The following is a 13,476-nucleotide window of genomic DNA, read 5'->3' on the forward strand; positions in this document are numbered from 1 at the left end:
AAAGAATCAGAAACTCCGCCTCGCTTTTGCCCAAGAACACGTTGTGTGGACAACCGAAAACTGGTCCCGTGTGCACTGTAGTGATGAATCGAAGTTTAATGTTATCGGATCTGATGGCAACACGTATGTCCGGCGAAGAACTGGTGAGAGATTGGAGGTTAAGTGCGTGAAAAAAACTGTGAAATTTGGAGGAGGAAGTGTAATGGTTTGGGGCGTTATGTCAGCTGCAGGCTGTGGACTACTGATTTGTCTGCAAGGTGGAATAAATGCAGAAGTTTATAAGCAGATTCTACGGCAGCATGCAGTTCCTAGTCTTCGGTCGTCGCTCTATCAACCTGCAATTTTCATGCAGGATAACGCTCCTTGTCACACTGCTAAGAAAGTAAAAACATTTTTAGATGAGGAAGAAGTTGAAACAATGCGTTGGCCCCCTCAGAGTTCAGATCTTAATCCTATTGAGAATATCTGGAAAATAGTTGGTGAACGTGCTCAATTTCAGTGCCCAAAAAATCAAGAAGAACTCTGGCAGTGCTTACATGCTGAATGGAGTGCAATAACGCCAGCGTTTTGCAAGAAGTTGGTGGATTCCTGTGCCAAGAGGTGTCAATAAGTCATAAATAGCAAGGGTTTGTTTACCAAATACTAGTTAGTTGGTAATTTCAGCCATTCACAGCAAGGACAAAAGCCGCAATCGTGTTAGCCCTTAACTTTTGGACACACAAATTTTGAACAATTTTATTTAAAATGGTAGTTATTCAAAAAATACTTAGTGTAGGCTAACGAAATTATGACCCATTGAAGATATACATGTTACCTATATAATTGTGAAGTAATTTTTTGTTGTTCGTGTGTATTTGTTTCAAATATATGGTTAAACTTGCTAAGGTTTTACTAGCCCTTAACTTTTGGACGCTACTGTATATATATATATATATATATATATATATATATATATATATATATATATGATTGTGACATTTTGTCAGATAAGTGTCATGCCCTCAGTAACTGAATATCCATGTGCCCGATGATAACTTTTCAATCCTGCCAGCGACTTATATACCTTCAAGCAGACATGACATCGATGATGGTCATTGGTTTGGATGAAACCAACAGCAACAGGACCCGTATCATCGTGCACTTTCATGTGATTAACAAGATCTGCCTTGGACAACAGAGCCAATCACACACCTCACAAATTCATAGATCTTCATTGATGGGTGGCAAGGTTTGCTGCTTCCTACATGCATCCTTGAGCTTCGCTTGGTCTATCTTGGCTGCTTCAAAGTATTCTGCGTCCCTGTATATCAGTGTCATTCACTGCTTGCGATCATATGCTAGGGACTCCCAACTGTCAACAGGAATATGAAAGCTCACCAAACTCTCCTTGATGCTATCACAAAAACGTTTTTTGGGCTTGTGCTGGGGTCTTTTGCACAGAAGGAGCTCACCATAACTGTCTTGGGAGTCGATAGTCATCAAGCCGGACAAGATGACCCGCCAACACATCTGGTTCTTTATAACAGTGATAGAATACTGGTGGTTTTGACCTTATTCAATACACATGTATCAGGAATGAAACTGTCCCACTTTAAACCAAAAATGTGTCTTTATATATGTGTGTGTATGTGTGTGTGTGTGCGCGCGCGTGCGTGCGTGTGTGTGTGTGCGTGTGTGCAATACATAAGTGATAAGTAATTGCACATCTAAAAACAAGAATAGGTTCAAGTCTCCTAAAACTGGCACTTTTCTACACGGGGTGGGGGTCGCTTTTTTCGCCAATATTTTCGAAAGTTATCCCCTCTTTTCAATTGACTAGCCTTAATTTAAACCTTCGCTACTTCCGGTTTGACGATGGACACAATGGCAAAAACATCACGGTTTTCTTTTTTTTTTTTTCTTCACGTTCTTTTCCTCTTTCGTGGTACGGGTTAAAGCCTGCCTGCCTACTACCACTTTTTTGTTTTTTTTGCTCAACACACACCTCCAAACACCCGGGCAACGCCGGGTGCCCACACTAATACATAATAAGTGATAAGTAACTGCACAGCTAAAAACAAGAATTTGTTCTAGATTTGTCTACCAGGACTTGTGGTGAAACAGGTAAAGATATAAGATCAAAGTGTAGTATCTGTTCTTCAGATGCTGCACTTCAATTTCTTGTTTTCTGTCAGTGGAGGAGAAATCCTTCACGACTGAGAGAATTTTTATTTTTGAAATCCTTTTCTCCACATTAAAAAACGACCCTGGTGTCTAACTCTGTCCTGTGGGGAGGCATTGTAAATAGGAACTCTAGATGATAGTCTTTTAAAGGTTCGATCGTCAAAGTGGACGATACTAAAATTTTGCTGTCTTGAGTAATTTCCATGAAAAAAAAATACTATTATGAATTCAGAATTGTTCTATCTACTCTCTGCTTCCTTTGTTCCAGTTCATTTGATTCGTTAATCTTATGGTCTTCATCATTTCACTGTTTTGATGTCTCATTGTAATTCATCTTCCTATTCCAGTAGCTTCTTTCCAAGCAATACAGATTGCAACATCCAACTTCAAAAATCATTGAATGAAAATTTCAATAAATAAAACCAAAATTGTTCAGACAAAATTCTTTGTTCTTTCGTAAACAATTTTTTCACGCTGAAAACGAAATAAAATCCATTTTAATGATTCACAGATTTTTTAAGAGTCTCTACTCTTATATAAAAGTCACTTTGTGTGTATGTGTGTGTGAGTTCCTCATAGGTTCCGAAACGGCTCAGCCTATCTTTTGCAAATTTCACACAAAGATAATTTATATGTCTGGCAGTGTTCTTAGATATGTTTTGTACAGAAATTCATCCGATAAGTATCAAAAATAGAAATAAAAATAAATCCGATCTTAAAAATAGTTTTTCTCTCTTATAGATAAAAAGAGTAAATTTTACAGGGGAATATTTTACATTACACCGGCCAAGGAAAATAATAAAATCTCAGCAAATCATTTCTGCTAAAAAAAAAAACGGTTTATTATAATGTGGAGGTATAGCTTAATGGTAAAGCATTCGACTACAGATCAAATGATCCCTTGTTCAAGCCTGGGTGTACCTCACCATTTTATTTTATTTTTTTCTTATTAATGAGTTCAATGTACGATAAAAGAAGAGTACTATTTAAAATCACTGCAAATCATTTCTTCGTTTGCATATTTTAAAACTAAACATTAATCAGAAATGACTTTTCCAGGGCATTCATCATCAAGGCCAAATATCAGCTGACATGATATTGTAAACAAACACAGACGGAATTTGATGAAGGACATCATCATTATTTTTTTTTTATTTCATGTTTTGCTAATTAATCCACAGAGTGAATTATTCCTCATAATATATAATATTCAATATATAATATTCAATATATAACATTCAATATATAACATTCAATATATAATAATCAATATATAATATTCAATATATAATAATCAATATATAATAATCAATATATAATATTCAATATATAATAATCAATATATAACATTCAATATATAACATTCAATATATAATAATCAATATATAACATTCAATATATAATATTCAATACATAATAATCAATATATAACATTCAATATATAATATTCAATATATAATAATCAATATATTATATTCAATATATAACATTCAATATATAATATTCAATATATAATATTCAATACATAATAATCAATATATAACATTCAATATATAACATTCAATATATAATATTCAATATATAATAATCAATATATAATAATCAATATATAATATTCAATATATAATAATCAATATATAACATTCAATATATAACATTCAATATATAATAATCAATATATAACATTCAATATATAATATTCAATATATAATAATCAATATATTATATTCAATATATAACATTCAATATATACTATTCAATATATAACATTCAATATATAATAATCAATATATAATAATCAATATATAATAATCAATATATAACATTCAATATATAATATTCAATATATAACATTCAATATATAATATTCAATATATAACATTCAATATATAATAATCAATATATAATAATCAATATATAATAATCAATATATTATATTCTATATATAATAATCAATATATAATAATCAATATATTATATTCAATATATAATAATCAATATATTATATTCAATATATAATAATCAATATATAATAATCAATATATAATAATCATTATATTATAATCAATATATAATATTCAATATATAATAATCAATATATAATAATCAATATATAATAATCAATATATTATATTCAATATATAATAATCAATATATTATATTCAATATATAACATTCAATACATAATATTCAATATATAATAATCAATATATAATAATCAATATATAATAATCAATATATTATATTCAATATATAATAATCAATATATAATAATCAATATATTATATTCAATATATAATAATCAATATATAATAATCAATATATTATATTCAATATATAATAATCAATATATTATATTCAATATATAATAATCAATATATAATATTCAATATATAATAATCAATATATAATAATCAATATATAATAATCAATAGATAATAATCAATATATAATAATCAATATATAATAATCAATAGATGATTGATTCTTTAATAAAACATAGGCAATCTGCATGAATTAAAATATCATGTTTAAACGTATTGTACGACCGGGCAACGCTGAGATGCCAGCTAGTTTCCAAATGAATGCTGAAAAGGTGAAATTACCTTTTTGGGCCGCTTTGAAGCATTGTAGACTTCCTCAGTGTAAATCGTTCCTGTTTGAGGATCTATTCGTTGAAAAGTCCGACGTGTTATTAAATCTTCATCAGGGATCTGAAAAATAATAAAGTAGTAGACATATAAAAGATGAAGATGGCATAAAAGGTATACAGTGTATAACATGTTGGATCAATTATACTTGAAGCACTCCAGTTATAAAACATGGGAATCATATAAAAGTCATGTAAGTGTAAGATGAGAACTTAGATGTGAAGGAAGTTTCTGTTATGGCGAGATGAGCAATTCACCGCCGGAACTTTTTATCGAAAGAACGTTATCACCGGTCACCGGTTGTGAGAGCTTTCCCTGGGCGGGAACACTTAAAAAACGTAACATGCTGTCTCTGTAAATATTCTCAATAAACTTCTCTATTTCTTTATTACTTCAGAACCTCTTTATCCATTTATTTTCCTTGTGGAATACCTTTCTTGAATATCCTTTTATTACGGTCACCCACCGCAGGATATATCAACTGGCAACGAAGATGAGATACGAACTGTAAATTCATCTAAAAAAAAAAAAACATGTGGTAACCGAGAACATTCTGAAAATTGTTGCTCACAAAGTTCACTTTTAATTGAAGAAAAAGCTTCTTAGAAAGCGAAAGACTGGTGTCTGCCACAAATTTACGCAAGTAAAAAATAATTTTTATATTATTGACGAGTTAAACTCCGTTTTTCTCTTTTTAAACTCCCAAAGAGTTGACGTTATATGACGTGTGTGTGTGTGTGTAAATTGTGACTTTCTTCATGATTAACGGACGTGTTTTTTGTATTTGGTTAATACGATAAAAAACCAACAAATGAACAATACTGAGGAATCTGTGTTTATTTAATAAAGAAAATTTTTAAAAGAAGTTTACGTGTGTCTGCTGAAGTAGACGAAAAAAGAGTCTCTTGAAATTTTTATCAAGTGTTATTTTAACGGTAATTTTTTTTTTTCGGAACTTTCCTATGTGTTGACAATTTTCTGTGAAAATAAGCATCTTGTTTTTGAACAATATTTTTTTTCTTTCTCTATGGTATACGTTAACTTGCTATTGATACATTTAAATAGAAAATGACATCGGAACAAATAGCGACATTGACGAAAACGTTAACTGGGAGTTTAATCGCTCAACAAAAAGCCCAAATCGATTTTCAAAAACAAATGCTAATTCAACAAGAACGTTTCGAAACTCTTGTAATACAACAAACGACGGATAATCGCTTATTTTGTGAAACGATTTTGTCAGAAAAATCTAAGGAGGGTGCATCCAGATTTTTTTCGGCTGAGGGTATAGCGAACTCGCTTTCAGAGTTTAAATATGACCCAGAAAAAGGTGACACTTTTCCAGCCTATTATCGTAGGTTTGAAACGATATTTACAAAACGATGCGAGAAGTGGTCGGATGAGGAAAAAATAACACTATTACTCCAAAAAATGGGCACAGAAGAAAATACTAAATTCACGAATTTGATATTGCCTAAAAATTTCCTTTTGGATTAAAAGTGGCCCCAGCACTATTTCAGCAAATAATGGATACGATGCTTGCTGATTTAGATGTTGCAATCGCATATTTGGATGACATCCTTGTCAAAAGTAAAAATGTACAGGAACATAAGGAACACATCAGAGCAGTTTTCCAAAGAATTGAGGAATTTGGTTTCAAGTTAAGTGCCGAAAAATGTGAATTCTTTTTAAAACAGATAAAATATCTTGGTCAAATTATCGACAGCCAAGGCAGAAGACCGGATCCTCAGAGAACAGAAGCAATCGAGAGGATGCCAGCACCCAATAATGTTGCCCAGTTACAATCCTTTTGGGGTTTGGCTCAATATTATGCTATTTATATTCCAAACATGCATAAGTTAAGAGCACCATTGAATGATTTGTTAAAAAAAGGACAAAAGTGGATTTGGTCAAAAGAATGCCAAAATGCGTTTGAAGATATTAAGAAATGCCTGCTATCAGATTTAGCTCTAGCACATTTTGATCCACAGAAAGAATTGATTGTTGCATCAGATGCAAGTGACTACGGAGTAGGAGCAGTTCTTCTCCATAAACTTGAAGATGGATCAACAAAGCCAATAGCCCATGCATCCAGATCACTTTTGCCGGCTGAAAGAAACTATTTTCAAATTGAAAAAGAAAGCTTGGCGATTATTTATGCCATTAAAAAATTCCATAGATTTATTCATGGAAGGATGTTTACTTTTCAAACCGACCACCAACCCTTATTGACTATATTTTGCTCTAAAAAAGGCATACCTACGCACACTGCGAACAGACTCCAACGATGGAGCATAATTCTACTAAATTATAACTTTAAAATGGAGTACATTTCATCCAAAAATATCGGACATGCAGATGGATTGTCCAGGCTCATCCAAAAGTGTGCTGAACCTTTGGAAGACACAGTAATAGCTGCATTGACAGAGGAAAAAGAACTCTCCGGATTACTGTGCAACACAATCAGAGAGTTACTAGTGACTCTAGACGAAATAAATAAGGCAGCAGAAAAGGATGATTATATTGTGAAAATTAAAAAGTTGGTGCAACTAAATGGAAAATCAAAGAAAGACTCTAAAATTTTACCATTTTCCATTTGTGCTCAAACCTTGATGTACGCAGACAGAGTCGTCATACCGACTACGCTTCAGAGAAGAATTTTAAAAGAATTTCATAGTGGTCATCCAGGCATGTCGAGAATGAAAGCTTTAATGCGTGGATATATGTATTGGCCTAGGATGAACCAGGACATTGAAAATCTTGTAAGAGAGTGTCAAGGGTGTCAGCTAGCAGGAAAGGCACCACCTGTGCAGATACAACTGTGGCCAAAGACTGATACACCGTGGACTCGGTTACATATCGATTATGCAGGTCCTTTAAATGGACAGTATTTCTTAGTGGTCGTCGACAGTTTCACAAAATGGCCAGAAGTGTTTAAATACAAACACCCTACTTCGATGAGTACAATAGATGCACTAAGAGTTCTCTTCAGTCGTTTTGTAGTGCCTAAAACTATTGTCAGCGACAATGGCACCCAATTTACCAGCAAAGAATTTGAAGAATTCTGCAAGGCTCTAGCCATTGAACATTTAACAACGGCAATCTACCACCCAAGGTCAAATGGCCTAGAAGAGAGGTTCATCGATACATTCAAAAGAGCTTTGAAGAAAAACCAAGGTATGGACACTGACGAGAAGAGTCTTGAACAATTTTTATCGGTGTACAGGATAACTCTGAACCCAAACACTGATACCGGTTCGTCACCAGCCGAACTGATGTTTGCATGGAAAATCAGATCTGTATTTGACAGAATTTTACCAAGTGCAACCAGAGTAACAACAACAAAAGAAAATTTTCCAACAAGGTTTTACAAACCTGGTGACAGAATATTCTTCCTGAATTACAGAAGTGGAAAAAATTTTTGGGAGGAGGGGATTATCATGAAAAGAATCGGACACATGCTATATTCTGTAAGAAGTAATAAATTCGACTGTCGCAGGCATATAAATCAGCTAAGACCGCGACACACTGATGACTACAAACAGGCAGAAGAAAATGACCTGCCCCTAGAGGTTTTGTATGATTCTTTTAATATTCCCCAACCCTTAACAGAACTTACTCCAGATTTGAGAGTTCCAGCTTCTGCACCAACTCCACCCACTCAAACGATATTGAGGAGAAAAAGTACAAGGGTGAAAAGAAAAGTTAACCGGCTGAGCCCCAAGCCAAAAAGCAAACGATATTAAGCCAAATTCTCTTGGGAGAAATTGTCTTAGAGGGAGGTGTTATGGCGAGATGAGCAATTCACCGCCGGAACTTTTTATCGAAAGAACGTTATCACCGGTCACCGGTTGTGAGAGCTTTCCCTGGGCGGGAACACTTAAAAAACGTAACATGCTGTCTCTGTAAATATTCTCAATAAACTTCTCTATTTCTTTATTACTTCAGAATCTCTTTATCCATTTATTTTCCTTGTGGAATACCTTTCTTGAATATCCTTTTATTACGGTCACCCACCGCAGGATATATCAGTTTATTTGGATGGTAAAACGATTGTGGTTGTTCCGAAGTTTTTTTTTTTTTTTTGTTGTTTTTTGTTTAAACACTAGCGGGGAGGGGGGGCTTTACTCAGTCGTACAATACGCTTAATTATGATATTTTAATTTGTCCAGATTTCGTATATATTTTTATAGAGTCGTGATTTCAAAAGTTTAAAAAAAAAAAATATTTGGGTGCCATCAGCTAGAATCGAAACCGAAATTGTAACATCAAAGCTGGTGACGTTACCACTGTACCAACATAACACGCATATGAAAATATTAAAAATTAAAAATAAATTGAGATTAATGTACAAAATGTATAACGATTTTTTTCAATTTTAATCTATTTTTGACCGCTTAAAAACCATTTACATCGGCTAAAGACCCATCATTTGAGGTCCCTAACACCGCTCTGTGATTGTTAGTTTCGGAGAAGATAGAGTTGGAAAATATGGAGACAGACAGACAGACAGGCATATAGCCGTTTATATATGAAATTGACACACATGGAGGAGCAAGTGTTATTGCGACTACAAAAATGTTGAATCGTGGAATTAAGTTCCAGGACATTACTGTCATTACTAAGCAGCAGTGTTACCACAGTACACCAAGAGAAGAGTCTATTAGGCATGTGTATGAGGTGTGATGATGTATGAAAATGAAACATGGCCAGTGAAGGTTGAGGACATGGGTTGAATGGAGAGAAAATATATGAGAATGACCAGATGGATGTGTAAAGAAATAGCTACATTAAAACAATTGACGAGAGATATTGGGTTAATAGATGTAGTCCAGGTTCAGTTGGCAGGGGAATAAGTGATGAAGATGGACTTGAGAGAAATTAAGATTTCATAAGAGATTGGCTAATTTGATTAAAGTTCATTTCTAAAAGCTGTTCACACATTCTAGCATTTAAAATGGACACATCAAGATGGACGATCATTTAAAATGGACACATCAACATGGACGATAATTTAAAATGGACACATTAACATGGACGATAATTTAAAATGGACACATTAACATGGACGATAATTTAAAATGGACACATCAACATGGACGATAATTTAAAATGGACACATTAACATAGACGATAATTTAAAATGGACACATCAACATGGACGATAATTTAAAATGGACACATTAACATGGACGATAATTTAAAATGGACACATCAACATGGACGATAATTTAAAATGGACACATCAACATGGACGATAATTTAAAATGGACACATTAACATGGACGATAATTTAAAATGGACACATCAACATGGACGATAATTTAAAATGGACACATTAACATGGACGATAATTTAAAATGGACACATCAACATGGACGATAATTTAAAATGGACACATTAACATGGACGATAATTTAAAATGGACACATCAACATGGACGATAATTTTAAATGAACACATCAACATGGACGATAATTTAAAATGGACACATCAACATGGACGATAATTTAAAATGGACACATTAACATGGACGATAATTTAAAATGGACACATCAACATGGACGATAATTTAAAATGAACACATCAACATGGACGATAATTTAAAATGGACACATCAACATGGACGATAATTTAAAATGGACACATCAACATGGACGATAATTTAAAATGGACACATCAACATGGACAATAATTTAAAATGGACACATCAAGATGGACGATAATTTAAAATGGACACAACAACATGGACAATAATTTAAAATGGACATATCAACATGGACGATAATTTAAAATGGACACAACAACATGGACGATAATTTAAAATGGACGCACCAAGATGGACGATAAACTAAAATGGACACATCAACATGGACGATAATTTAAAATCGATACATCAAGATGGACGATCATTTAAAATCGATACATCAAGATGGACGATAATTTAAAATGGACACATCAACATGGACGATAATTTAAAATGGACACACCAAGATGGACGATAATCTAAAATGGACACATCAACATGGACGATAATTTAAAATCGATACATCAAGATTGACGATCATTTAAAATCGATACATCAAGATAGACAATAATTTAAAATGGACACAACAAGATGGACGATAATTTAAAATGGACACATCAAGATGGACAATAATTAAAAATGGACACATCAACATGGACGATAATTTAAAATGGACACACCAAGATGGACGATCATTTAACATCGATACATCAAGATGGACGATAATTTAAAATGGACACATCAACAGGGACGATAATTTAAAATGGACACATTAACATGGACGATAATTTAAAATGGACACATCAAGATGGACGATAATTCAAAATGGACACAACAACATGGACGATAATTTGAAATGGACACATCAACATGGACAATAATTTAAAATCGATACATCAAGATTGACGATCATTTAAAATCGATACATCAAGATGGACGATAATTTAAAATGGACACATAAACATGGGCGATAATTTAAAATGGACACATTAACATGGACGATAATTTAAAATGGACACATTAAGATGGACGATAATTTAAAATGGACACAACAACATGGACGATAAATTTAAATGGACACATCAACATGGACAATAATTTAAAATGGACACATCATGATGGACGATAATTTAAAATGAACACATCAACATGGACGACAATTTAAAATTGACACATCAACATGGACGATAATTTAAAACGGACACATCATGATGGACGATAATTTAAATGGACACATCAACATGGACGATAATTTTAAATTGACACATCAACATGGACAATAATTTAAAATGGACACATCATGATGGACAATAATTAAAAATGGACACATCAACATGGACGATAATTTAAAATGGACACAACACCATGGACGATAATTTAAAATGGACACACCAAGATGGACGATAATCTAAAATGGACACATCAACATGGACGACGATTTAAAATGGACACATCAAGATAGGCAATAATTGTAAATGGACACATCAAGATGGACGATAAATTAAAATGGACACATCAACATGGACGATTATTTAAAATGGACACATCAAGATGGACGATAATTTAAAATGGACACATCAAGATAGACAATAATTGTAAATGGACACATCAAGATGGACGATAATTTAAAATGGACACATCAACATTGACGATAATTTAAAATGGACACAATAACATGGACGATAATTTAAAATGGACACACCATGATGGACGATAATCTAAAATGGACACATCAACATGGACGATAATTTAAAATCGATACATCAACATGGACGACGATTTAAAATGGACACATCAAGATAGACAATAATTGTAAATGGACACATTAACATGGACGATAATTTAAAATGAACACATCAACATGGACGATAATTTAAAATGAACACATCAAGATGAACGATAATTTAAAATGGACACATCAAGATGGACAATAATTTAAAATGAACACATCAAGATTGACAATAATTTAAAATGGACACATCAAGATGGACAATAATTTAAAATGGACACATCAAGATTGACGATAATTAAAAATGGACACATCAAGATAGACAATAATTTAAAATGGACACATCAACATGGACGATAATTTAAAATGGACACATCAAGATGGACAATAATTTAAAATGGACACATCAAGATGGACAATAATTAAAAATGTACACATCAAGATGGACAATAATTAAAAATGGACACATCAAGATTGACGATAATTTAAAATGGACACATCAAGATGGACAATAATTTAAAATGGACACATCAAGATGGACAATAATTTTAAATGGACACATCAAGATTGACGATAATTTAAAATGGACACATCAAGATGGACAATAATTTAAAATGGACACATCTAGATGGACAATAATTTAAAATGGACACATCAAGATAGACAATAATAAAAAATGGACACATCAACATGGACGATAATTAAAAATGGACACAACAACATGGACGATAATTTAAAATTGACACATCAAGATGGACAATAATTTAAAATGGACACATCAAGATGGACAATAATTTAAAATGGACACATCAAGATTGACGATAATTTAAAACGGACACATCAAGATTGAGGATAATTTAAAATGGATACATCAAGATTGACGATAATTTAAAATGGACACATCAAGATGGACAATAATTTAAAATGGACACATCAACATGGACGATAATTTAAAACGGACACATCAAGATGGACAATAATTTAAAATGGACACATCAACATGGACGATAATTTAAAATAGACACATCAAGATTGAGGATAATTTAAAATGGATACATCAAGATTGACGATAATTTAAAATGGACACATCAACATGGACAATAATTTAAAATGGACACATCAACATGGACAATAATTTAAAATGGACATATCAACATGGACAATAATTTAAAATGGACACATCAAGATTGACGATAATTTAAAATGGACACATCAAGATAGACAATAATTTAAAATGGACACATCAAGATTGACGATAATTTAAAATGAACACATCAAGATGGACAATAATTTAAAATGGACACATCAAGATGGACAATAATTTAAAATGGACACATCAAGATTGACGATAATTTAAAATGGACACATCAAGATAGACAATCATTTAAAATACACATCAAGATGGA

The 13,476-nt window shown here is 32.4% G+C and overlaps 1 protein-coding gene and 1 long non-coding RNA gene across 3 annotated transcripts in view; one reads left to right on the forward strand and one right to left on the reverse strand.

Annotated features, from left to right (window-relative positions):
* The window catches only part of LOC145287723 (adenylate kinase 9-like), a 307,372-nt gene that overhangs the window by 239,381 nt on the left and 54,515 nt on the right, over positions 1 to 13,476 (reverse strand). For both annotated transcript variants that reach the window (XM_080135474.1, XM_080135475.1), the window contains exon 6: positions 4,770 to 4,877. In XM_080135474.1, the coding sequence (XP_079991600.1) occupies positions 4,770 to 4,877 (108 nt within the window). The remainder of the gene's footprint in view (positions 1 to 4,769; positions 4,878 to 13,476) is intronic.
* The window catches only part of LOC145287728 (uncharacterized), a 128,173-nt gene that overhangs the window by 53,654 nt on the left and 61,043 nt on the right, over positions 1 to 13,476 (forward strand). The window lies entirely within an intron of this gene.

The sequence above is a fragment of the Euprymna scolopes genome, chromosome 11, assembly GCF_053919585.1.
Source record: "Euprymna scolopes isolate OS-2025 chromosome 11, ASM5391958v1, whole genome shotgun sequence".
NCBI classification, from domain to species: Eukaryota; Metazoa; Mollusca; class Cephalopoda; order Sepiida; family Sepiolidae; genus Euprymna; species Euprymna scolopes.